At 51.6% G+C, this 24,733-nt stretch overlaps 1 protein-coding gene across 3 annotated transcripts in view; it reads left to right on the top strand.

The window, feature by feature from the left end:
- The first annotated feature begins 1,084 nt into the window (after window positions 1–1,084).
- UHMK1 (U2AF homology motif kinase 1) overlaps window positions 1,085–24,733 on the top strand; it is a 37,579-nt gene continuing 13,930 nt past the window's right edge. For all 3 annotated transcript variants that reach the window (XM_084637543.1, XM_084637544.1, XM_084637542.1), the window contains exons 1-6: window positions 1,085–1,354; window positions 5,980–6,272; window positions 9,803–9,994; window positions 12,234–12,328; window positions 13,561–13,637; window positions 23,404–23,502. In XM_084637543.1, the coding sequence (XP_084493669.1) occupies window positions 1,111–1,354; window positions 5,980–6,272; window positions 9,803–9,994; window positions 12,234–12,328; window positions 13,561–13,637; window positions 23,404–23,502 (1,000 nt within the window). In that variant the 5' untranslated portion in view covers window positions 1,085–1,110. The remainder of the gene's footprint in view (window positions 1,355–5,979; window positions 6,273–9,802; window positions 9,995–12,233; window positions 12,329–13,560; window positions 13,638–23,403; window positions 23,503–24,733) is intronic.

Here is a 24,733-nt window from a genome sequence, read left to right as displayed (position 1 = left end):
TTGGGGGAGGGGGCGGGGGGGTTGGATAAAGGGCAGGGCAGTTGAGGCGGGGGGGGGTTGGATAGAGGGCAGGGCAGTTGAGGCTGGGGGGGGTTGGATAGAGGGCAGGGCAGTTGAGACGGGGGGAGGGGTTGGATAGAGGGCAGGGCAGTTGGGGGAGGGGGCGGGGGGGTTGGATAGAGGGCAGGGCAGTTGAGACGGGGGGGGGTTGGATAGAGGGCAGGGCAGTTGGGGGAGGGGGCGGGGGGGTTGGATAAAGGGCAGGGCAGTTGAGGCGGGGGGGGGTTGGATAGAGGGCAGGGCAGTTGAGACGGCGGGGGGTTGGATAGAGGGCAGGGCAGTTGGGGGAGGGAGGGGGTTGGATAAAGGGCAGGGCAGTTGAGGCGGGGGGGGGTTGGATAAAGGGCAGGGCAGTTGAGACGGGGGGGGGTTGGATAGAGGGCAGGGCAGTTGGGGGAGGGAGGGGGTTGGATAAAGGGCAGGGCAGTTGAGGCGGGGGGGGGTTGGATAGAGGGCAGGGCAGTTGGGGGAGGGGGCGGGGGGGTTGGATAGAGGGCAGGGCAGTTGAGACGGGGGGAGGGGTTGGATAGAGGGCAGGGCAGTTGGGGGAGGGAGGGGGTTGGATAAAGGGCAGGGCAGTTGAGGCGGGGGGGGGTTGGATAGAGGGCAGGGCAGTTGGGGGAGGGGGCGTGGATGGGGTCGGGGCAGTCAGGAAGGAGGGGTGGTTGGATGGGGCGCGGGGGGCCCTCAGGGGACGGGGGGGTCGGATGGGGCAGGAGTCCCAGGGGGGCCGTCAGGGAGCAAGAAGCGGAAGCGTCGGACAGGAGGCGAGGCCGGGGCCCTGCCCTCTATCCGACTCCCAGCCCCTTGCCCCCTAGCCGGCCCTCCATACAATTCTGGAAACCCGATCTGGCCCTCAGGCCAAACAGTCTGCGCCAGCCGGCAGCCTGCGCGCTCCGACGAGGGCGCGTGGGGCCCCGTGGGACGTATCGATAGGGTCCGAAAGGGGGCGGGGCCAGTGGGCGGAGTCCTGGGGGCGGGGCCAGGGCGGCAGGGCTGGTCCTGTGGCGGGGGCGGAGTTCCGGCTCGTTCCCGGCGGGCGCTGAGGCGATGGCCGGGGTCCCGCTGCTGGAGGCGCTGGGCCGCCTGTGGCAGGTGCAGGCCCAGCTCGGCAGCGGCGCCTCCGCCTCCGTCTTCCGCGTGCGCTGCTGCGGGGACCCGCGCGCCCCGCTCGGCGCCGTCAAGGAGTTTGTGCCTCCGGCGCGGCCCGGGCCTGCCGCCCGCAGCGCCCCGGAGTACGGCTTCGGCAAGGAGCGCGCCGCGCTGGAGCAGCTGCGGGGCCACCGCAACATCGGTAACGGGATCCCCCCTCCCCCCGCAGCATCGGTAACCGGATCCTTCCCCCCCACACACACACACATCCTCCGCAGCATCGGAAACGGGACCCCCCACCCTACCCCACCGCAGCATCGGAAACGGGATCCCTACCCCCCCCCCACACACACACCTCACCACAGCATCGGTAATGGGACCCCCCCCCACCCTACCCCGTCCATCACAGCACTGGTAACAGGATCCCGCCACCGCAGCATCGGTAACGGGGCCCCCCACCCTACCCCACCGCAGCATCGGAAACGGGATCCCTACCCCCCCCCCACACACACACACACCTCACCACAGCATCGGTAATGGGACCCCCCCCCACCCTACCCCGTCCATCACAGCACTGGTAACAGGATCCCGCCACCGCAGCATCGGTAACGGGATCCTCCTGCAACATCGGTAACGGGACAGCCCCACATAGGTAATGGGACCCCCCAACCTACCCCATCCATTGCAGCATCGGTAACGGGATCCCCCCCTGCAACATTGGTAACGAGACCCCCCCATCCTACCCCCTGCAACATCGGTAACAGAATCCCTACCCCACTACCTCCCACAGCATCGGTAACGGGATCCCCCATCCTACTCCCCCCACTGCAGCATCGGTAACGGGATCCCCCATCCTACTCCCGCCACTGCAAGATCCGTAAGAGGACCCCCCCCCACCGCAGCATCGGTAACGGGATCCCCCCAACCTACCCCCCCACTGCAACATCGGTAACGGGACCTTCCCGCCCACCCCCTCAACATCAGTAACGGGTTTTGCTGAGACAAGCCCCACACTCCCCCAGCAACACCAGTAACCAGGTTCACCCTGAACTCTCTGGCCATGACCCCTGAGTAACTGGGATTGGAACAGGACCCCCATGCAGCACAGGTAACCAGGACCCCGGCATTCCTCTCCCAGGCCAGGACCCCCCCCCCCCCCCGACATACACACATCAGTAATCAGGACCCCCAGCACTCCCTACAAGCCAGGCCTCCCTGATCATGACCCTTTCCACAACATCCGTAACCAGAATCCCCCACACAACATGGATAACCAGGACCTCCTCAGACCGGGACCCCACTCATGGCAACCAGGACCAGCTGGGGCCTCCCGCATCCCTGGACTGTCCTGCAACATTTGTAACCAGGTCCCTCCCTGCATCCCACAACCTGGACCCCGCCCTTATACTCCCCCACCCCAGTAACTGGGACCGGATAGGACCACTTCTCCTAATCCCCACAACATCCAGGATTCTACCATTGACCTCCTGGCCAGCACCCCACCCACACCCCCCATACTTCCATCCCCACAACTTCAGTTACTGGGCTCAGACCCATCCCCCAGTACCTCCAGCTGGGACCCTATGCAGAATTGGTAATCAGAAACCCTGCTAGTCCCCTGGGCTAAAACTCTCTTGGGCCCACTACTTCCACCCCCAGTAACCAGGACAGGGCTGGGACAGGACCCCCTTTTCCTCCCCCACAACATCAGTGATCAGGATTCAGGACCCCTGCATGCCAATCCCCCCAGAACACTGCTAACTGTGGTACCCCACCCTCCAGGACAGAACCCCCTGTCCCTACTGCAATATCAGTAACTGGGGTACCTGCTGCTTTGTGGACCCGAACCCCACAGGCCTACCACAGCATCAGTAACCGGGATCCACCAACCCCACTCCACAACAGTAGTAACGGGGACCGTTTCAGCCCTGGCCCCCCTCTTCCTGCATCCCCATTGCATCAGTAACCGGGACCCTGGCCCCCCTCTCCCTGCCCCTCCACAGCATCAGTAATGGGGACCCTGGCCTATGCCAGCCCTGGTCCCCGTCTTCCTGCCCCCACTGCCCACAGCATGTAATGGGGACCCTGGCCCCTGCTAGCCCTGGCTCCCCTCTCTCTGCCCACCCCACGGCATCAGTGATGGGGACCTGGCCCCTGCCAGCCCTGCCCTTCCCCCTGCACCACCACAGCACATCCTTCTCTCCACATGCTGCAACATCAGTAACTGGGCCAGTCCAACTGGGCTGGAACCCCCACCACCGTATCGGTGACAGGGCCAGTACCCCCACCAAGCCTGGCCCCCTCCCCATAACATCAGGGACTATGACCCTTCAACAGCATTGGTAACTAGGACCGCCTCCCTCACCAGCTCACAACCCCGTACTGCCAGGCCAGCGGCGCTCTATCTCCAGCTATAATGTCAGTAATTGGAACAGGACCCCTCTTACTGCATCATGAGGTAACTGGGACCCCCTACATGGACTGGGACCTCCCCAAGATAGAGACTGCCACTCCCCCACTGCAAAATGGGCAACCAAGAGTCGTCCGTCCGTCCCCGGTCCCGTCCCCCTCCGGTCTTTGATCCTTCACTGCAGTATCAGGAGCCAGGACCCTACTGCTCTGGGACAGAGATCTCCCCCACTATAGCAACACAAGTAACCCAGACCCCCTCCATTCCCTGGGATCTCTCACCAAGCCGAGACATACCCCAACTGCAGCATCAAGAGCCAGGACCCCTCGACAGCAATGACAGGGACCCTGGCTCCCCCTCACCCCTGGCCTGGCCATGCTTCCCATCCCCCTCCACAGTGCTGGTAACTGGGACCTCCCGCAGACTGTGTTAGGGGCCCATAGCCCCTCTCTCCCAGCAACATCTATAACCGAAACTCTCCTGAGCCAGGATGGGGACTCCACCATCCCTGCCCCAGCGACATCCTGTTGGGGCCCCCACTGCAACATTGGAAATGGGCTGGGACCCCTTCCTTGGGAACTGGATATATGCGCTCCCCATGGCAGCCTGAGGAACTGTGCCAGGGTCACCCCCTAGGGCTACCGACCAGCTCCCTGCAGCACTCGGCATGGGAACTCCCTCTGCACAACTCCCCCACTGCAGCAGTGGTAATCAGGTCAGACCAAGGACAGGCCACCCCACAACCTCCAGTTACTGGCCCCAGCTCTCCATGTGGGCGGGCTGTGCTTTGGGCCAGGGTGGGAGCTGGAGCTGGTGGGCACTTTGTACCCTCCTGTGTTCTACGGCTTTTCTTCCTGCAGCATCTGGCAGATTGATGTGGAGGAGGGTCTGCCCTGACACTAGGTGCCACCTATATGGCTGCTGCAGGCTGCTATGCCCTGCCTCCCTGTGCTGGGTGGGGGAAGGGAAGAGTGCTGAAGTGTGCATCCAACCATTGGTAGAACCAGTAGGAGTTTTGAATAATCTGCTGGCTCCTTGCTTGGAGTCCAAAGTGCAACTGTAGCAAGAAAAGGGTTAGCAGGCTGGCTCTGTATACTCCCAAACCAGCCCGTTCCCTCTTCCCCTCCCAGCCATGGCAGGGCAGGTGTCCTGTGTGGGGAGAGGCAGGCATCAGAGGACTGTTTGTACTGGGGGTTTTCCAGGTCCAGCTGAGCTGCCCTCAGACCAGGCGGGAGCTGTGCTGCAAAGCAGGTTTGAATTAAAAGGATGGTAATTCAAGTCTGCATGACAGCTCTAGGGATCCACCACCAAGCCACTTGCCCAGGGCGGGAGGTGCTCAAACACTGTGGGGCATGGAGGGGAGCCTGATCCTTGTGAGTAGAATGAAAAGCTGTTGGTCTGTGGGGCCCTGAGCCCATCCCTGCGTCTCCTGCACATTCAGCCACGTGCTTGGAGCCCACAGGGTCGTGCTCCAGTGTGGGAATGACAAGGTTGGGGCGGTGTGGAACCATGTGTGCGGAAGAGGGCCTCTCCCTCTCTTCCCCCACAGCCCCATGCAGAGTCGCACCTCATCCCAGCAGCACCTCCCGCAGTTGCACATGTGGGCAGTACAACTGGGAGAATATGGAATGTCTTAGCTAGGTGCTTCACTGGAATATGTCTGCCTCAGGGTCTGCTTCTGCTCTTTGGGCCCCCCCCCCACCCTTTCCTGCTCTTGTTGTGTTCCCCTGCTGCTTGGAGGCCTTCTCTCCTGGGCATGCTGCCTAGCCACCCAAGCCTCTCCTCAGACAGGCTGGGGGACTGCCCCAGCCCCTTCTTTACCGGCCATTCCTCTGCCCACTAGGCATGGTGCCCCCCCGCTTCCCCAGGCTTGCAGGCTTCTCTGCAATGAGGCTGCGTTTGAGTAACCATGCTCCTGGTAGGTTACACCTTCAATCGGTCATTGAGTCTCTTGACTTAACTGTTTACTGTAGCTCCTAGAGGCCCAGCTCCCATTAGGGCTGGTGCTACACAGACACATAGTGAGAAACCTTTCCCAGAAAGCTTACAGTGGGAATGGACATGATGGGGGGAGAAATGCAGAATTGGCCTTTTTCTACAGATGGGAAACTGAGACTCTGGCTAGACTAAGTGACTTGCCCAAGGTCACGCAATCTGGCTTAGTCCAGTGCCTTAACCATAAGGTGACTCTTCCCTCCCCAGTAACCCATTCCAGACAGCTGCAGAGAGCCCTCTCACAGACAGCGCCATTCTAACTGTGTTGGGATTTGGAACTTACAATGGGACGCGCTCTGACGCACGTTCTATGCTTTCAGCCTCTGTACGCTCCCTCACTGATCTAAAGGGAAGCGGAACGGGTATGATGCACAACTTGGAGTCACTTTGAATTCACCAGCTTTGCCCTTGTCTGATTCCAGTGACGCTGTACGGTGTGTTCACCAACCACTTCTCTGCGAATGGCCCTTCTCGCTGCCTCCTGCTGGAGCTGCTGGACATCAGCGTGTCAGAGCTGCTTCTCTACTCCAGCCATCAGGGCTGCTCCATGTGGATGATCCAGCACTGTGCCCGTGATGTGCTAGAGGCCCTGTCTTTCCTTCACCACAAAGGCTATGTTCATGCAGACCTCAAGCCACGCAACATCCTTTGGAGCGCAGAGGAGGAGTGCTTTAAACTCATTGACTTTGGGCTTAGCTTCAAAGAGGGGAATCAGGTTTGGAACGCTGTTTATAGGAGCGCTTAATTCTGTTTCACGTCACTGTGCTGTGCTCCTGCCAACTCTCTGCAGCTATGTGGATTTGCTTGGCTGGGAACATTGAGGGGACGGTGACTCTTTAGGGGTTACCCGTCTCTGTGGATCATTACTGGGCCAATGGTCCAGTTCAGTAGGAATGTAGGGATTGCAGACCCAGTCGGACCAGTGGTCCATATTGTGACCGATAACCAGATGCTTCAGAGGAAGGTGCAGCTAGGAAGTAGTCGGTCCCTAGGGTCAGTTCCTTCCTAAGCCCAGATAGCTAGTGCCTGGCCTATGCCCTGGAACATGAGCTTGTATCTCGTCTAACAGAATGCAGATGTTCCCATTATCCATGTAAATGTCTAATCCTTCTCTTGATCTTAGTCTTTCGATACCTCGTGGCTGTATATTCCTCAGGGTGATTAAACATTGGGTTTAAATGCCCTTTTTAAGTGTGTTGCTTTTCAGTTTCACTGACAGTCCCTTGTTCTTGTATTGTGCAAGAGGGTAAATGAGCGCACAAATATACAGGCTCTCCTCTAGCATTCATTATAGGCACTGACTCTGTGGGTGTTCCAGGGCTGGAGCACCCCTGGGGAAAAATTGGTGCATGTGCTGCACTCCCCGGCAGCTCCCCGCCCCAGCTCGCCTCCGCTCTGCCTCCTCCCCTGAGCGCGCCGCTGCGTCCTGCTTCTCCCCCTCTCTCCCAGCGCTTGCACTGTGAAACAGCTGTTTCGCGTGGCAAGTGCTGGGAAGGAGGCGGGAGGAGGAGGAATGCGGTGCGCTGGGGGAAGAGGCGGGGCTGGAGTGTGGATTTGGGGAGGGGCCTAATAAGGGCAGTGAGGGGGTGGAGTCGGGGCAGGGCTGGGGCGGGGGGGTGCAAGCACCCACTGGCACCAATGAAAGTTTGTGCCTGTGACGACCATTACCTATGTCCCTTCTTATTCACCTCTTCCTTAACAACCTTCATCTTTTCAGTCTCTCCTATGAAAATCTCACTGTCACTCAGTTTTCACCCATCTTTTGACCTCTTTCTGCTATGTTCCTTCCAAGATAGGGTGATGCTATTAATGAATCCTTGTGTTCTGTTTGATCTTTTGACTGCCGCTTCACATAGAGCAGATTTTCACTGAGCTCTCTGCAAGGATGTCCTGGTTCCTTTTCCACATGACTAGCGTTAATACGGAGCCCGCCCACCCCTGCCCCCAGTGTATGGGCAGTTCAGATTATTTATCCTGATGTGCACTACTATGCATTTATCAACACTGACTCATCTGCAACCATGCAGCCTCCATTCAGCCAGCTCTGTTAGACCCTGTTTGGTGCTTCAGGCTTTACGTGTCTCAGCTAACTTAAACCATGCTGTCATCTGTAAATCTTGTCCTCTTCCTGGGCAGCCCCTTTTCTGGACCATTCATGTGTTAAACAGCACTAGTCCTCCTAAGAAGCTGCAGAACACCTCACTGTTAACATATGACACTAATTTACCTTTCATCCAGGACTACTTAGTTTCCTTAATAGCCTCCTCTGAGGGGTCTATCAGAGGGGTTTTGAAGTCCAGATCGCCTGTCAGCTGGTTCTCATTCATCCACGGTGTGGCTGACACCCACTAAGAATTGAAGTAGACAAGACGGGCATGATATTCTTTTTCAGAAGTGGTGCTGGTTTGTCCCTGTTGTATCCTGTTCATCTAGATGTTCTATGATTCAGCTATTTCAACCACTTGGCCTGATACTGAAAGCAAGGCTCACTGGTCTGTGATTGCCAAGGTCATCCATTTGATTTGCTACCTTTGAGCTCTCTGGTACAGTAGCTGATTTTAATGAGCATATTTTAGTTAGCGGCATGGCCAATCTGCTCTGAAGTGCTTTCGGGACCTGTGGCTGTGTCCCATGCTGTGCTAGTGACTTGTTACTCTGCCTAGCAGAATGTGTTGAGGTTTTCCTGTCCTTGTCTGTTTGCTGTGCTAATTCCCTCTTAACCATCTTAATTCGCTTCTTGTATTTGGGCCTTTCTGTTGAGCTGGATTTCCTGGTTTTGGGAGCCATCCAGGCTGACCTGAATAACCTTAAGTCTTGCCATGGAAACAGACTGAAGCTGGCTTGTCCTCTTTCCACCGTTGTTTATGTGCGTAAATGCCTTCTGTGACCACTAGGACTGCTTGTCTGTGATTTTTTAATTTCCTCACTTCTGACTCTTGGGCCTTTTTGACAAGATTCTCCTCTTTTAAATAAAAATATCTCTTTCTATCACTTAAAGCTAGGGGGTGCTAGTCTTTTGGAGAGGTTCTCTGGTAAAATGAGGTCTTGACCACTTGTGGTTACCAGCAATCTTGGCTCTTCCCGATGGCAGGGGTGGCTAAATTCCAGATTTGGGGATTATATTTGTCCTATGTCCTCTTGGTTTTAGCTAGCCACTGTTCTCTTTCTGCCCTAAGATGCTGTTTAGTTGGGTGGTTAAACCTCGGCTGTGTTTTGCTTCAAACCTGTCTGCACTTAGTGGTGGGTGAAGAGATCCTTTTATACAGCTCATATGTCAGTTTGAAGTTTACAAGGCACTTTGTGAGAATAAATCTGCAAGAGATGTACAGTCAACTAGTTGAATTGAAATGAATTCTCTTTGAATGGGTTCCTGGTAAGGTTGGCTGGCTCCACGCTTTGCCTGGAGAATTTAGTTTCAAACTCCTCTCTTCTGCTGTAATGCCCTGGCTTGCCTCTAAAACGATGCTCCTGAGCAGCCCTATAAAAGCAAGGAGGCATTTAGTTTATTTCCTCTGCTGCTACCTCTCTTTTCTTTGAACAGGTAGCCTATAGGCATTTTACTTTCTCTTCAGTAGCAAAAAGTGTAGCTTTCGCTGCTGAGCGGGAATTGATTGCTACAGATTTTTCTGACTGCGGGGAAGAGGAGAGGTGGGGGGAAAGTATATTTAAGTTCCCTGCCTGCATATTACAGATGTCTGTTTAATATTTTAAAGCTAAATCCTAGTATTTGAACAGAAGTCTTTATCAATCCTCTCTGCTCTATGACTTAAGCTGATTGTGAGCTAGGCCCAGAAGTCCTCCCTGTGCTTTTCTATTAGCTTTTGGAGGAGCATTATGCGGACTTGACACCTTACTCTGAAGCATCTAGAATTCTCCCTGGCAAGAGACTTGATACCTGTTCAGATGGTCATTGAGCTGGTCTAGGATGACACTGTTTGCATTGATATTGGTGCTCTGCCTTTCACTTTCATCTCCAATAGAAATCATTCATGTGAAAATGAGCCACTAGTTTTCTTACTGAGAGGTGGTTCTCTTTTCAAGTGTCTCACCAAACTGCTGGCTGGGCTACCAAAACAGACTGAACTTTCTAAACTTGGCTGGCTGTTTAACACCTGGAGATTTAGCAAGTTTTTGTTAAGCTGCCTTTCTGGAAAGGAATCTGGAAGCTGGTATAAAGGGGCAGGGGCGAGTGATTGGGGAATTGGCTGAATCCTGGTTCTATAGCATATGTTTGATTTTCCTTAGGATGTGAAATACATTCAGACAGACGGGTATCGGGCTCCAGAGGCAGAGCTGCAGAACTGCCTGGCTCAGGCGGGGCTCCAGAGTGAAACAGAATGTACCTCTGCTGTAGATCTGTGGAGTCTAGGAATTGTTTTACTGGAAATGTTCTCAGGAATGAAACTGAAACATACTGTCCAATCTCAGGAATGGAAGGTGAGAAAAAACTGCTCTTTGGATCCCCAAATCCAGGGGTCATTGTTCATGCTGGAGGAGCTTGTGTTTCCTTGTTTTATCCTGCTTATATGATGCTATTCCCAATGCCCAGAAAATGCACTGGAACCATCCCTTTAGTTCTTTCTTCAGCCTTCTTGGGAGTTGCTGTTCTGGAGCACTAAAATTGCACCTGTCCACAGGATGGGGATGTCTTTTTGGGACCTGAATTCGCACTGTGGGACGGGTGAAATGCTGAGGCTCCAGGACTGTGTTGGAAGCCTAGGGTCTTGTCTAAACTGCAGAATTTTGTTGCCAAAAGGCAGCTTTTGGCAACTAAACAGCAAAGGTGTACACACTGCAATGCCACTTTTGGCAACAAAACTCTTCAGTTTTGGTGACAAAACCAAACCACTTGGACGAAAGGCAGAGAGCTTTTTGTGGCAAACTTAAAGCAACAAAGTGTCAGTGTAGATGCTGCTGTTCATTATATCACCCGAACTAGCTTCCCCCAGTATCCCACAATGCCCGCTGTGACTGCTCTGTTCACTATTTTGAACTCAACTGCTGTACAGGCATGCACCCCTCCCTTTTCAAAACTACAGGAAGTTCTGACAGCTGAGCATGCCTGCAACAAAGAGAAAATTATTAACATAGAATGCTGCTGTCTCCCACACTACACACAGAGGCAGGGGCGTGTGTGAGCGTGCATGTGAGAGAAAGAGACTGCTGTGAAGAGCCAGGGAGGGAGACGAGGGCTGATGTCGGGGATGTCCCCCTGCATCAGGACTGGTTGCTTCCGGCAGCTGTCTGAACTTACACACCCTGTCACACACTGCCCCCCTACCCACAGACACATTTCAGTTGAAAAGCGGCTGCCAATCTAGTAGGATGCCCAAGGAACCTGCATCATATGATGCTGTACCTACCCCAGGAGGCATTGCAAACCCTTCCCAAAGCACCCTGCAGCCAGTTGCACAGAGGGATAGCTACCCACAGTGCGCTGCTCTGTGTCAATGCAAGAGCTGCTAGTGTGGATGCGCTCCACTGACACAAGGAGCATAGTCTGGATATGTAACAGCAGCTTAATTAGAGCGGCATCACTTTTGTCGACAAAACTCAGTAGTGTATACTTAGCCTACATCTTAGCTCTGTTTGTAAGACTGCCAGCTTTGGTGTAACACCAGAATGGAAAATGAAATAGATCAGTTAAGTTTCTGCCAACTAGTTCAGTGGCATGGTGACAAAGCAGTAACTTTCTCTGGCTTTTAGTGCGACTCTCACAATGTAGGGCTGTTTATTAACTCTAGAAGTGTGCTGAGGATGGGAGAGGGCTGCAAGGCATGTCTGACTGACTCCACATTTCTGCTCTGAAATGGTCACTTTTATTTCCAGCTCCTCTCTTGGCAGTAGGCATCAGTCAGAAAGACTCCCAGTAAAGAACTGAAAAATGTGTCACAGATGGTGAAATAAGCCCTTCCCTGTGAAATCTGATCTCCCCGTGCCACTGGAAGCGTCCCAGCTGGAGGCTCCTAACTGCTAGTCCAGGCTGGCCTGGGAAGGGACAGGACTTGGTCCTTCCCCTGCACAGCTTCTCTCAGTGGGGAGATCAGACCTACCTCCAAAGGCAGCACAGAAGTGTGTGTGGTACACCCTCACTTCTGTGCTGCAGCAGCCGTGTAGCTGGACTCGGGGCTTCCACCCCCCGTGGCTCAGCGTGCTGGTGCTTGCCCCCCTCCCTTTGGCTCATGGTGCCCAAATTGGCCAGGACCCATGCTTTAATCCGCGACTGGCCAGTGCTAGCCTCTAGTAGCCCCTGGCTGGGGTGCTCCCACTAGCACAGGGAGATCAGACTTGCCTCCACTTTTGGGAGCCTCCTCCTGCTGCAGGAACCCCTGGGGCTGCTGCCTTCAAAGCCCAGCTCTGCAGGTAGCACAGAAGTGAGGGTGGCAATCCTATGACCTTCCTACAACAGCTTTGCGACAACCCCTCCCCACCCCTCCACCCTCCCGATCCCCTTTTAGGTCGGGACCCCCATGGTTACAACAACAAGAAATTTCAGATATAAACTTCTGAAATTGTGAAATTGACCAATTTTAAAACCCTCTAGCCATGAAATTGACCAAAATGGACCATGAATTTGGTAGGCCTCTACCCATAGGAAATGCCTCCTCAGTCTTTTGGTGAATGTTCACCCCAGGATTTTATTTTTCTTCTAACCCTGGCTGCCTTTGCTTTCCAGACAAACAGTTCTGCCATCATTGATCACATTTTTGCCAGTGAAGGTGTGGTAAATTCAGCCATCCCAGCCTATCACCTCAGAGACCTTATCAAGAGGTATATTGCAAATAGCAAATGTGTTACATGTTACTCTGAGGCACATGTATGCTGATCCAAGCAGTACTGTTCTTCTTGTAAGGGTTTGTCTTGCATTCAGATACCGAGGAGCCTTGCAGTGCTCGCCTAGGCTACCTGCTCTCCTGAAACTTTCCCCCTGTTGTGCTGGCAGTGCAGCTCCAGGAGTGCCTGACTCCTTGTATTCTAACTACTGTGTGAGCAGGGCTGCACAAGTGAGTGCAGAGAACATTGGTGGCCTGCCTATGCTAGCACTCCCATTGTTGCCATTCAGGAAGTGGGATGATGGGGAACTGGTATAAAAATATTGATGGTGATGAGGCTTTGGCAGCATTTCTTTAAGCCAGTAGATGAAACATGTTTGGAAAAATGCCTTCCCCCTGTGATGTCAGTAAGGTCCAAATAGGAGCATCTGCATATCCTAAGTCAGTAGAGGAGAGGGCTCAGCGCTGCTGCTGCTCAGATATTTCCCAAGTAACAGCAGAGTAAATGAATAACTCTAGCAGCAAAGAAACTGACTTGACCACCTGGTGGGCTGCAATAGAGCTCCAGTCATGTCACTTAGCTGCTGCTCAGAGCTTCCCCCACTAGCAGCAGGGGAGTCAGAACTCCCATGGGGAAGAGGACATAAATATGGAGGCTGGGAGAGGGGATGGAAGTTTGTCCCTGAGCATCCAGTGTTGTGAGCCCCAATGATCACAGCTTTCCAAGGAGGTTCTAGGTCACCGTGGCACAGTCGCCTGCCATCCCATAAATGGGAATATGCAGAGGCTTTTCAGAGACCAGCCATCTCACTGTGAAAGGGTAGACTCTGGAGCAGCCATAGGGCAGCATCTGTAGGAGAATATTCGATCATGGACCTGTAGCTAGAAATGGTTACAACTGATTATATAAATGAAACCACTCATCAGCGTGGGCCTGTGCTAAAATCTAAGTGTCACTTTCCAAACTCAATTTTGGTAGAGGAGTCTGGAAAAGTTACTCACCAAACATTCCTGTAAGAAGCCCTTTAAGGGGCTTGTAACACCTAAATTCTCACTCTATGGACAAAAGAAAATGCACAGAAATCCAAAGTGTGTGAGTGTTGTAAGGGGGAAGACATGCTGTGGGGTTTGTATGTAAGGTTCTAGCCTCACTTGAAATGCAGATCTCATCACTGCCTTTACTGTGGGGCTGCTGTGTGCAAAAACTTAACATCTCCCTTTGTCTTCTAGCATGCTTCACGGCGACCAAGCAAAAAGAGCCACTGCTGCAAAGGCTCTGTGCAGCCCCTTCTTCAGCATTCCCTTTGGTAAGTTGTGTAGTTCCATCCACCTCAAGCTTCTAATATCCAGGGCAAAGAGCCCATGTGTCCAGCTGGAATTGTTTTGCCCCTCAGGTTTTCTTCACTTATTCTCCCTGGCTTGGTCTTTTGTGCCTGATGGCAGCCACCAGTCCTCTGCAACACAGCTGCTTCAAGCTTTGCCCATGCTTCACCCCATGCACAGGGCCCGACCATGGCCTGTCTCCCCAGCTGGAGGCCACAGAGCGTTGGTCTCCCTCCAGAAGGGCAGGCACTTCTCACTGATTCTGCTTAACTTAGACAAAACCAGCATTTACTGACCATCTTGGGGAACAAAGAAGAAGGGTAACCAGTAATATGTGCCTGTTATGGGTACTATGAAAAGCCCTTTCGGGTAGTCTTGAGCTCTAGATGCCAGGGTAAGCAGATAGGTTACCTTGTTCCCCACTTAGGCCTGGTCTACACTAGTAAATTGGGTCGGTATAACTACATCGCTCGGGTGTGAAAAATCCACGGCCCCTGAGCAATGCAGTTAAACCAAAATAACCCCGGGCACAGCCGTTAATGGGAGAATTCTCCCACTGTCTTGGAGAGGTGGATTACCTACATCAGTGGGAGAAGCCCTCCCATCAGGGCGTAGGTAATGTCTTTACTGCACTACAGCGGCACAGTTACAGCGTTTTGAGTGTAGACAAGGCCTGAGTATGAATCTCGGGGCTTTTGAAGCACCGTGGTGGTGGGGAGTAACTGTCTGAGTGTGTGAGCAGTGGGGGGCTGTCTGACTTTGGGCAGGGGGAGGGGGGGCTTCTGACAGTGGTTTCTGTTAGTGCCTCATCAAATTAAGCTTGTTAGCAGCTGAGCAATGTCAATACACTGCTAACTGAAGGCAGCAGTGTGGTCCAGTGGATCAGGCACTAGTGGGAGTCAAGTCCTCCTTCTGGGGACTGCATAGCAAATCACACTGCATGCTGGTGTTGGGGTCACTTTGTTGCTCAGTCAGCACTACCCCCTCGGATCCAACAGTGTGATTTCCTCTTCAGTTGAAATGGAGAGGCCATCTGTGCCAAATTGCACTCCTGGGTTACAAGCTTCTAGCTGGAGAGAAGTCGGGAACACTCCTGCCTCTTTGGAGTCTTGACCCTCCCCATGTTATGTCCAATTATCCTGCCTCAGCCCCCAGTCCTCCCCCAGTATGTCTGTCAGTGTCTGTGTCCCCCCCGGTCCCCTCCGGAGCTGCACACATGTCTTTGCATTCTGTTGCTTTAACTCTTTAGGCAGCACAGCTGTACCCCTTATTCAATAGTGCCTGTGTAAATTATTAGCAGGTGTGGAGCCTCTCACCTCTGGGCTGGCAAGTGGCTTCTGCTGAGTCTCTGCAGTTTTTCCTGAGCTGCATGAAGTGTGGGGTGGAGAGGCTCACAGAAGAGGAAACTTCTCAAAGCTCTGAGCGGCCTTGGAACATAAGAACTGTCATATTGGGTCAGACCAAAGGTCCATCTAGCCCAGTATCCTGTCTTCTGACAGTGGCCAGTTCCAGGTGCCCCAGAGCGAATGAACAGAGCAGGTAGTCATCGAGTGATCCAGTCCCTGTCACCCATTCCCAGCTTCTGGCAAACAGAGCTAGGGACACCATCCCTGACCATCCTGGCTAAAAGCCATTGACAGACCTATCCTCCATGAATTTATCTAGTTCTTTTTGAACCCTGTTATAGTCTTGGCCTTCACAACATCCTCTGGCAAAGAGTTCCACAGGTTGACTGTGCATTGTGTGAAAAAATACTTCCTTTTGTTTGCTTTAAACCTGCTGCCTATTTCATTTGGTGACCCTAGTTCTTGTGTTATGAGAGAGTAAATAACATTTCCTTATTTAATTTCTCCACCTCAGTCATGATTTTATAGATCTCTATCATATCCCCCCTTAATCATCTCTTTTCCAAGCAGAAAAGTCCCAGTCTTATTAATCTCTTCTCATACATTCCATACCCCTAATCCATACCCCTTTTCTGAACCTTTTCCAATTCCAATATATCTTTTTTTGAGATGCGGCGACCACATCTGCATGCAGTATTCAAGATGTGGGCGTACCATGGATTTATAGAGAGGCAATATGATATTTTCTGCCTTATTATCTATATCTTAATGATTCCCAATATTCTGTTCACATTTTTGACTGCCGCTGCATTGAGTGGATATTTTCAGAGAACTATCCACAATGACTCCAAGATCTCTTTCTTGAGTGGTAACAGCTAATTTAGACTCCATCGTTTTATATGTATAGTTGAGATTGTTTTCCAGTGTGCATTACTTTGCATTTATCAACATTGAATTTCATCTGCCATTTTGTTGCCCAGTCACCCAGTTTTGAGAGATCCTTTTGTAGCAATTCACAGTTTTGCTAGTTTTGTATCATCTGCAAATTTTGCCACCTCACTGTTTACCTCTTTTTCCAGATCATTTATGAATATGTTGAATAGGACGGACCCAGTACAGACTCCTGGGGGACCCCCCTATTTACCTCTCTCCTTTCTGAAAACTGACCATTTATTCCTAACTTTTAACCAGCTACCAATCCATAAGAGGACTTTCCCTGTTATCCCATGACAGCTTACCTTGCTTAAAGGCCTTTGGTGAGGGATCTTGTCAAAGGCTTTCTGAAAATCTAAGTACACTCTATACACTGAATCCCCCTTGTCCACATGTTTATTGACCCCCATCAAAGAATTCTTGTAGACCTTGGTAGAACACATTGGTTTATGAGGGCTCAGGCCAGTAGCTTCATTCGAGCCGGCAGCCTTGAGCTGAAGACAGCTGCTCTAGCTGGGCAGTCTCAGTGCCTGGCTGGTTGGGGAGTATGTTAACAACTTTCCTGTTTCGTGAGGGATTTGGGTTTCATTTGAAGTCTTATCTCCCCAGCTAGCTGGGAATGCTCTGCCTGTCAGACTCCTTGAGCCAGGGCCCCTTTCACTTGTAGAGAGTACAACTTCTGCATCTCAGGGTCATTTTTGGCCCTTTCCTGCTGAAAGATAGCGGCAAGCTCTCGATGGCTCTCTCGATGGCTCTTCTGTCCACCTGCCTCCAAGGGCATTACAGTCAGACTGCGCAACAGTTCTTGAGCCTGGAAGAATGAAGGCATGTGGTGACTCGGGGCTTTGGGAAGGCAAGGAGCTTTGATCATTGACACTAGGGTGTTGTGGTTAAAGCACTGGACTGCGACCCAGAAGATCCAGGTTCGGTTCGTGGCTGGCCGAAGGTTTCCTCCGTGACCCTGGGAAAGTCTTGTCATTTTTGTGGCCAGTTCTCCATATGTAAATTGGGCTCATACTTCAGAAGGATAAAGCTGTGACTGTTTGCAACACTACAGCACTGGGGCTGTGTAAGACCTAGTGTAGACTCATAGCGTTTTAAGGCAATTAGGACGCTCTGGGCTGCCCACCTGATAACACAGGCCATACAGTTGCGCTAGAGCAGATATTTTAGAAGGCTGTCACTTAGTCATGCTCTAAAGACTCCAAGTGCAGAAGACCCCAGTGTGAGTTGTTCCAATGGCTCAGCCCCCGAGGTGTTTCAAAACCCTTGTTATATTTTCAGTTTGAAATTTGCTGATTTCCATTTCCAGCTGGAGAATCTTGTTCTGCTTTTGTCTGCTAAATTAAAGAACCTGCTGCTCTCAGGAGTCTTCTCCCTACGCAGGGTAGATCTACGCTGCACTGAAAAACCTGCAGCACAGAAGTCTCAGAGCCCAGGTCAACTGACTCGGGCTGCGGGCACACTAGGGCAATCCAACCATGCGGAATGTGGGCAGCCCGGGCTGAGTCTGGATCAGTCACTTCTGACAGTACACTTAATTCTCCTGTTTTGTCTGCGTACACCAGAGACTGCCCCAATGTTTGAGTGAGCTGGAACCTGGACAGAGCTGGCTTAGCGGTGACTGGGCTAAGACTGAGAGTATCCTGGCAGGGAGAGAGAAGGCGTGCCAGGGGCTGGACAGATAGTGGACTTGCCCAAGCACTAAGCCAGCACTGGAGAGTTCTCATGATGGACATGATGGGCTCTCTGCCCCCTAACCCCCAGGGGCTGCAGGGATGTGGTGTGGCCGCTTCCCGGAGCAGTACGGTGCCATGGAGGTGGCAGTCCCGCGGGCCGGATCCAAAGCCCCAAGGGGCCGGATCTAGCCCACAGGCCATAGTTTGCCCACCCCTGCCATAGGGACTTGCAGACCATGATCCAGTCATCTGCTAACCTTTTCTTCAGTAAACTAGACAACTGTTAAATCGGCTTTCCAGACCGCAGATTATCCTTGTAGCTCTGTTCTGAACTGCTCCATTTTGTAGCATCCTTGTTGAGGTGTGGACACCAGAACTGGATGCAGTATTCCAGTAATCATCTCACCCATGGCTTGGTGCCGTTGAACATGCAGTGGTCCAGGGCTTTTGAATTGTGTCCATGTAGGAAAGACACTGGCACACCAGCTGAGGCCTTCTGGCAGGTTGGCATGTTGGTGCCAAGCAGCAGAGACGCTTCATCACAGCAGTGTTACTGGTCTCTAAAGTGGTGAGCCTCTGGAGAAATGCCCAGGGGCTGAGGTCTGAGCTGTCTTCTGAGACATCTGGTAGCTATCACCATTTAAAGCATCATCCTCACTTCTCCAGTGCTCTGAGGTGCTCACCAGCTGAGGCTTTTATTGTCACAGCAGTGGTACAATGTCCTTTGAAGTGCTAGACAATGGAAGGCAGCACAGATACATCTGACTCTGCATACCAGCCAGGCTGAGCTACAGTAATGACTCAACAGGAGAAGTCAGCTGAGCCCCTAAGAGCCAGGTCACTGCACCCAGCTCTGTCGGATTCTGCTCTCAGATGAGCACGGAAAGCAGAGAGGTAAGGCTTTCCAGCACCAGGAAACAGGCTGCAAGAAATCCACCTTCCCTGAGCCACCACCACATAGGAGCTATGTAAGCTCTCCAGAGGTCTAGGCCAGTGCATATCTCGTTAACCAAGCAACTGAACGGTATTAGCTGGCTAGTGCTAAATAAAAGAACTTGCATCTCCACAGCCTGAGATGCAGAAAAGCAGCACTTCTGCCAACTCTGACCTGCCAGCTCAGCCCTGGGTCCCATTTCAATCAGTGGATAAGTGGCAGCTCTTCACCGTCAAAGCTCCTGGTGCCTGATTCACTGACGTCTTGGACACCATTATGGAGGCAGAGCCTCCTTGGAATGATAGCAGTGGGAGTCCAGGAGGGCATGGTATTGAAAACTTCCTAACAGGAAGAATTGTTGATTTCCTTTGCTTAGCGAAGCACAGATGCTTGCATTCTGGAATTAGGAGTTGCATTCCACAGCATTGTTGAAGGGGCTGCGCATTGTGGGGTCTGCAGGGGCCCCATGTGGGATGAAGCATTGAAGATTTCAACCTGGGAATGTTGTAGGCTTGGTATTTGATGCTTTTGTCCTATTGATGGAGCAGCAGAAGCACCCCTTCCCCACCAAGACCCTGACTCAGGATAGTAGACCAATAAGTTCTTCCATGTCCTGATGCCATGCAGGGTGAAGTTTTAGGAGTATGTGTGTCTATGCTGCCCTGGGTCACTGGCAGAACTCCAGGGGGACCAGCATCTCAACAGTGGGCTCCAGGCACTGTTTTACTCAGTGACCCCTCTGTCTTCTGGGATCACTGTGTGGCTGATAGGTCAGTGCTTCAGCTTGTGATTCCTATATTGCAATTCAATTATAGCTTAGTTCCTAGCTCTGCTCCTTGTGACTATCTGGTGGTATTCAAAGCCTTCCTCTGCCTGTTTGCATGGTGTGAGGCGGTGCTGCAGAAGGGAGCATTTATTGGTGCTTTCTCAGGGAGTTAATCTAGAAGATCTCTTGAAGCTTTCACTTTTGACACAGTTGGGTCAGAGCTCCCTACAGTTCAGTTCTTCTGGGAAGTTTCATAGATTCATAGAAGTTGGCTGCACTGGTGACAGACTTGTTATCTATAATGACATTGGGATACCCTCACTCCACAAGTCAGTTCATTGTGCTGGAGCTACCCAAGGGTAGGGCCCTACCAAATTCACAGCCATGAAGTATGCGTCACAGACCATGAAATCTGGTCTTTTGTGTGCTTTTACCTGATACTATAAAGATTTAATGGGGAGAGACCAGCGTTTCTCAAGATGGGGGTCCTGACCCAAAAGGGAGTTGCAGGGGAATCACGGGGTTATTTTAAGGGGTCATGGTATTGCCACCCTTACTTCTGTGCTGCTGCTGGCTGCAGTTCTGCCTTCAGAGCTGGGCTCCCGGCCAGCAGCTGCCGCTCTCCAGCTGCTCTGCTCTGAAGGCAGCGCTACCAGCAGCAGTGCAGAAGAGTAGCAGAACTGCAACCTCACCTACAGTAACCTTGTGACGCCCCACCCCCCAAGCACAACTCCTTTTTGGGTCAGGACCCCTACAATTACAACAGCCTGAAATTTCAGATTTAAATAGCTGAAATCATGAAATTTACCGTTTTTAAAATCCTATGACCATGAAATTGACCAAAATGGACTGAATTTGGTAGGGCCTTACCCATGGGTATGGTACTGTTTGCTGTGAGCTGTATTGTGGGCTGGCCCCTCCTTAAGACAGGGACTGGGGTTGGAGACACTTAGTAGCTAGCTTCTGAACTAGGTAACAGTGGGTCTCTGGAGAAATGCCATTTCTCTGTCATTTACCTGTAGGAGGAGCTGCTAGTTGGCAGTTCATGGTGCTGGGCTGTTCCATGCAGTCTATGTCCTCTGTCCAGCAGAAAAAGATGCACCTGTATACCTGTTCTCCATTTCTTTGGTAGCAGGGGTCCTGTCCAGGAGTGAGAGACCATCTGAGCAACACTTCAGTTCTGTACTTACCTGCGTGTTGCCTCTCAGTTCAGTTGCAGATGTCAGTGACTGGTCCCATAGCAATGAGGGAATGATCACAGCGTCATTCAGCATCTGGCTACTCCAGATCGGCAGTGCTTCCTGCCAAGACAAAGCTCTCTGGGCATGGCTCAGAGTGTTACATGCCTTGTAGCTTCCTGCCACCCATGAAGGAGTCGTCCAGGTCACAAGAGAGAATTCATGGGGTGTGGTGCCACTCAGCCATGTCTGACTCGTTCCAGTGAGTCAGAACCACGCAAAGATGTTGAACGTCTGGTTTGAGAGGTTCATAGTCTTGTCTCAGCAAACTCAGAGCTTGTCTACAGGAATATTTTATTTATGGCAAGTTGGGGTGTGACTCTACCCCATACTAGCCTACCGCAGAGTAACTGTCCACATGGACCCTGCTGAAGCACATGAACAGTTTATTAGTGCACTTTGATCTAGTCCACTTTGAAATGGGACTCAATCAAATCATGCTAACGAACTGTTCATGCGAATCAGCAGAGTCCACATGAACATTTAGTCCATGGCAGGCTAGTGTGGGGGTAGATTCACACTCCAGCTTGCTGTGAATTAAATGTTCACATAGACAAGCCCTCTGACCAGTAGTTTATACAGGAGCTCTTCCCCTTCTCCGCTGCATTCGGAGTGACTCTTAAGTGTTTGTTCCTAAATTGATCGGCTCCCTTTGGAAGCAGCCATTGCCTGTTAACTCTTTGTTCCTTCCACTCATGCTCTAGACTGCAGCACCTCCTGACACAGGCCTAGCAAAGTGGTGGTGGTCTGGAGTCATTCTAGGACAGATAGCTGCTTAGCTGGTTAACGTTCTCCTTGACACCTCTACGCATCCATCCTAGAGAGGCTGCCCCCTCCCACTTTAATTGGGAAGGCCCTATGGGTATGTCTTGCATGGAATAGGGCCCTTAAAGGAGCTCATCTCCAAGCCTTTCCTGGACCCCAACTAGCTGGGCAGAGTTAGAGCTGAGTGAAAGCTCCAGGGACTGCCTCCTTGCTTTCTTGGCTGCTGTAACCTACAGATCAGGGCCTTGAGGGAAGGTGGGCCAGACTGCCATGGTCTCAATCCACAATCCGCCTTGTGGTCTGTTAGGGAATTTACCCCACCTCACACCTTTGAAGGCATGGGAGGTTCTTGTTGTTTTAGGGTTTGTTAGAGGTCTTGGTTCTCTTTTGACAACAAACCATTCTTTAGAGTCTTGCTATTCTGTGCTGGCCTGCTGTCCTAGCGGGTCACACTGCAGCAAGAGTGCACATGGCAGGATTTCTAGGCATCCCTTGAGCTTCTTGTTCTCCAAAAGTGGGACTCCTTTGGCAACTTGCCTTTAAAGAAGGGAAGCTTACTTTGCTCAGTGAAGATCTCACACAGGGTTCTCACTCACCTGTCCTTCCACCTCCCCAGAATACACTAAGGCAAAGGGTTGCATTTAAAAAAAACCAGCACTTTTCTTTCACCCTTGGTACCATAAATTGTGCAGTTCTCATGCTGTAGTTGTGCACAGCTAGATTTGGAAGGGAGCTCTTACTTCACATGCATTCAGGAACTGACAGCAAGTATTCTTGGGGGAACTGAGGCCATGACATTGAGAATGGAAGGAGCTTGTGCTGATCAAGGGAGTGTGTAGGCCCTCTCCTGCTTGAACATGGTACCCGCAAGTGGGGATTCTGCAGCAATGGAACGTACAGAGAGGTAGAATTACAAGATGAGTAACTGTCCTTTCATGGACGGGGTAGAAGGGCTTTATATCCTGCTATCAAGGCTGAATCCCCACTCTGTCACTCTGAGTGCAGGAAGTGGGGGCCCGCAAGGATTTTAAAAATTAATACTTGTCACTCCAGGCTTGTATTAAACTCAAAATTAGCTGTTGCCCCCAGCTAATCAAACAGTATATGCACAAACCTCTTAGGACACCAAAAATCCAATCCTGTTCTTAAAAAAGGTAAATTTTATTAAAAACAAAAAGAAAGAAAATACATCTGGAACTTAGGCCTTTTGCTAGATCTTAAAAGAAACAATTACAAAAATTAAGTATCCAAAATAGCTTTCTTGGGGGTTCAGCTTAAAGGTTACAAGGAAACAAAAGCATCTGGGGTTAGCACAGAGGAGATCCACAAGCCAAAATAAGAAATAAACCTGACAGTGTTTAACTAAACATTCCCTATCCCAAATTATTTCTTCTAGGTATGGAAGATACTTTTTCATACCTGGTTCAAACCTTACACAGCATTTCTGCTTATAGCATTGCTGCTCTGTGTCCCTGCAGCCCAGAGAACAACAGACAAAGGGAAAGTTTATTTTCCAATTTTAAAAAGTTCTACCTTCCCATTTGCTCTTTTGGTCAGATGCCCACTCCTTTTCTTTTACCTGTGGGCTTGTTAACCCTTTACAGGTAAAGCAAGCAGAGAACAGACCAAAAGGGATTTTACAGCTAACAGGCTAGCTGGGTGTCCATCAAAGGGAGCTACTCCCCCACCCTTCATATATAGCAGGTGTGATACAAGTAACATCTGGTCCAGCTACCTAGGCCATGGGGGCCCTTGTCAATGTCTGAATCCAAGATGAATAGCAATAATTTCAGACTTGATTCACACTGCTTCTGTGCCTTTAAAATTACTTTCAGCCACTGTCTCTGGACAAACTAACCTTTGGGTCTCAAAGGTTGCACTCAAAGCCTTCCTCTGGAAGGGAGGTTGGTCAATCTGCAGATTGAGGCCAGATGCACATAGCATGGCTACAGGGTGTAATGCATGTATGTGGTGAGGGGAAACAGAACTGTAGCTCCAAAAGTGTAAATACTGATACAGCCTTTCTCCCCTCTCCCTGCTTTCCCATTTAATGCCTTTCCTTCCATGGAACTGGGTGGTGGCAAAGCAGCTCCCCATATTGAAGATCTGGTGATGCTTCCGACTCCTGTGCTAAGGCTGCTCAATGTCTTGAATGACACTTCTCTTCAGAGTGAAGAAGAATATGAAGGTTGGTATCTGTATTACAGACTGCAGTGCAGTAATGTTGTCATACAAATCCACATCCCAGAGTGCTGTCAGGATCAGAGTGGGGTGAGAGTTTAGAGGCATAAGGAAAAGGGAGCTAAGAAACTTGGCTGGGATTTGAAACAGGTACAGGAAGGCTATTCCAGATGGCAGGAGTTGCAGAGAATGCTCTGAGAAGAGACTGGGCCTAGCTGATTAGAGAGGGTGACATGGAGACTGGAGTAAGTTCATGGATGGCTAGAAGGGCAGCTTGAGCACATAATCAATGGGTCAAAGTGGTGCCAGACTCCTGCATGAGCAGAACAGGGCGGAAGGAGGGGGGTTTGCTGAAATGCGTTGTCACGTCATTCAGACATCAGCAAAGATTTAAAATAACCTATTTGTATTGTGAGATATTAGCAATGTTGTGTACAAAGTGCAGACACTCGGAGAAAGCTAGGAGAGCCCCCTCTGGGGGGTAGGGTATGGGATTAGCTCTCCTCACAAAGAGCCTGGCTTGTAGCAGCCAGGTTTCCTCCCTGCTTTAAGTGACATTATAACCCAGTATAGAGCACTCATGGAACTTCTAGCTGTGCGAAACAATCAGTGAGTGCACACACCAGGGAACAGGACTGGGAACACACCAGGGATCCCCATTCCTTTGAGCAAGCAGTGCAGCCACTGGTGTCTAGTCCATGGCACTAGTGCCCCAAGTGTTTCCCCTCTGGGGGACCCAGGCTCTCACCCTTGTCTTAGACAGTGCTTGTTTCTACTGTGATGTAGCAGAGACTTGGTGACTGAAGGACATAGCGCTCTGCTAGACCCTCTAGGTTGTCTGTCTGGAACAGAGACCCCTTTAAATAACAAGGTTTTTCTGCTGATGCTTCTGGGACAAGTAGAATCAGTGGGTGGCCCACTGAGTGCAGGCCATTTCTGGGGGCTGGGAATACTCCAGGTACAAAAGCCCCCTTGCCGTGTATTGGGAACAGAGAGCAATGCCCCCTCCCCAGCCTCCATGCTCCTGGGTCTGACACCAGGTTGCCGCTGCCTCCCAGAAGCAGCTTTGTCTAAATGCTCCTGTACTTCTCCTGTGGCAGTCTTCCAATCGCCTCCCTCTCCTGGTGGGCAGGCATGGGGACAGTCAGCACCAGGGGAGGCAGACAGCAGCATGGCCTTTGCCCCCTCCCAGGTAGCAGGGCAATGGAGCAGAAAAGTCATTGAGACACCCCAGCTGC

Source organism: Lepidochelys olivacea, assembly GCF_965140295.1.
Source record: "Lepidochelys olivacea isolate rLepOli2 genome assembly, chromosome: 8".
Lineage (NCBI taxonomy): Eukaryota > Metazoa > Chordata > Testudines > Cheloniidae > Lepidochelys > Lepidochelys olivacea.
The sequence above is the reverse complement of the archived record's forward strand: the minus strand, read 5'-3'. Positions and strand labels throughout refer to the sequence as shown.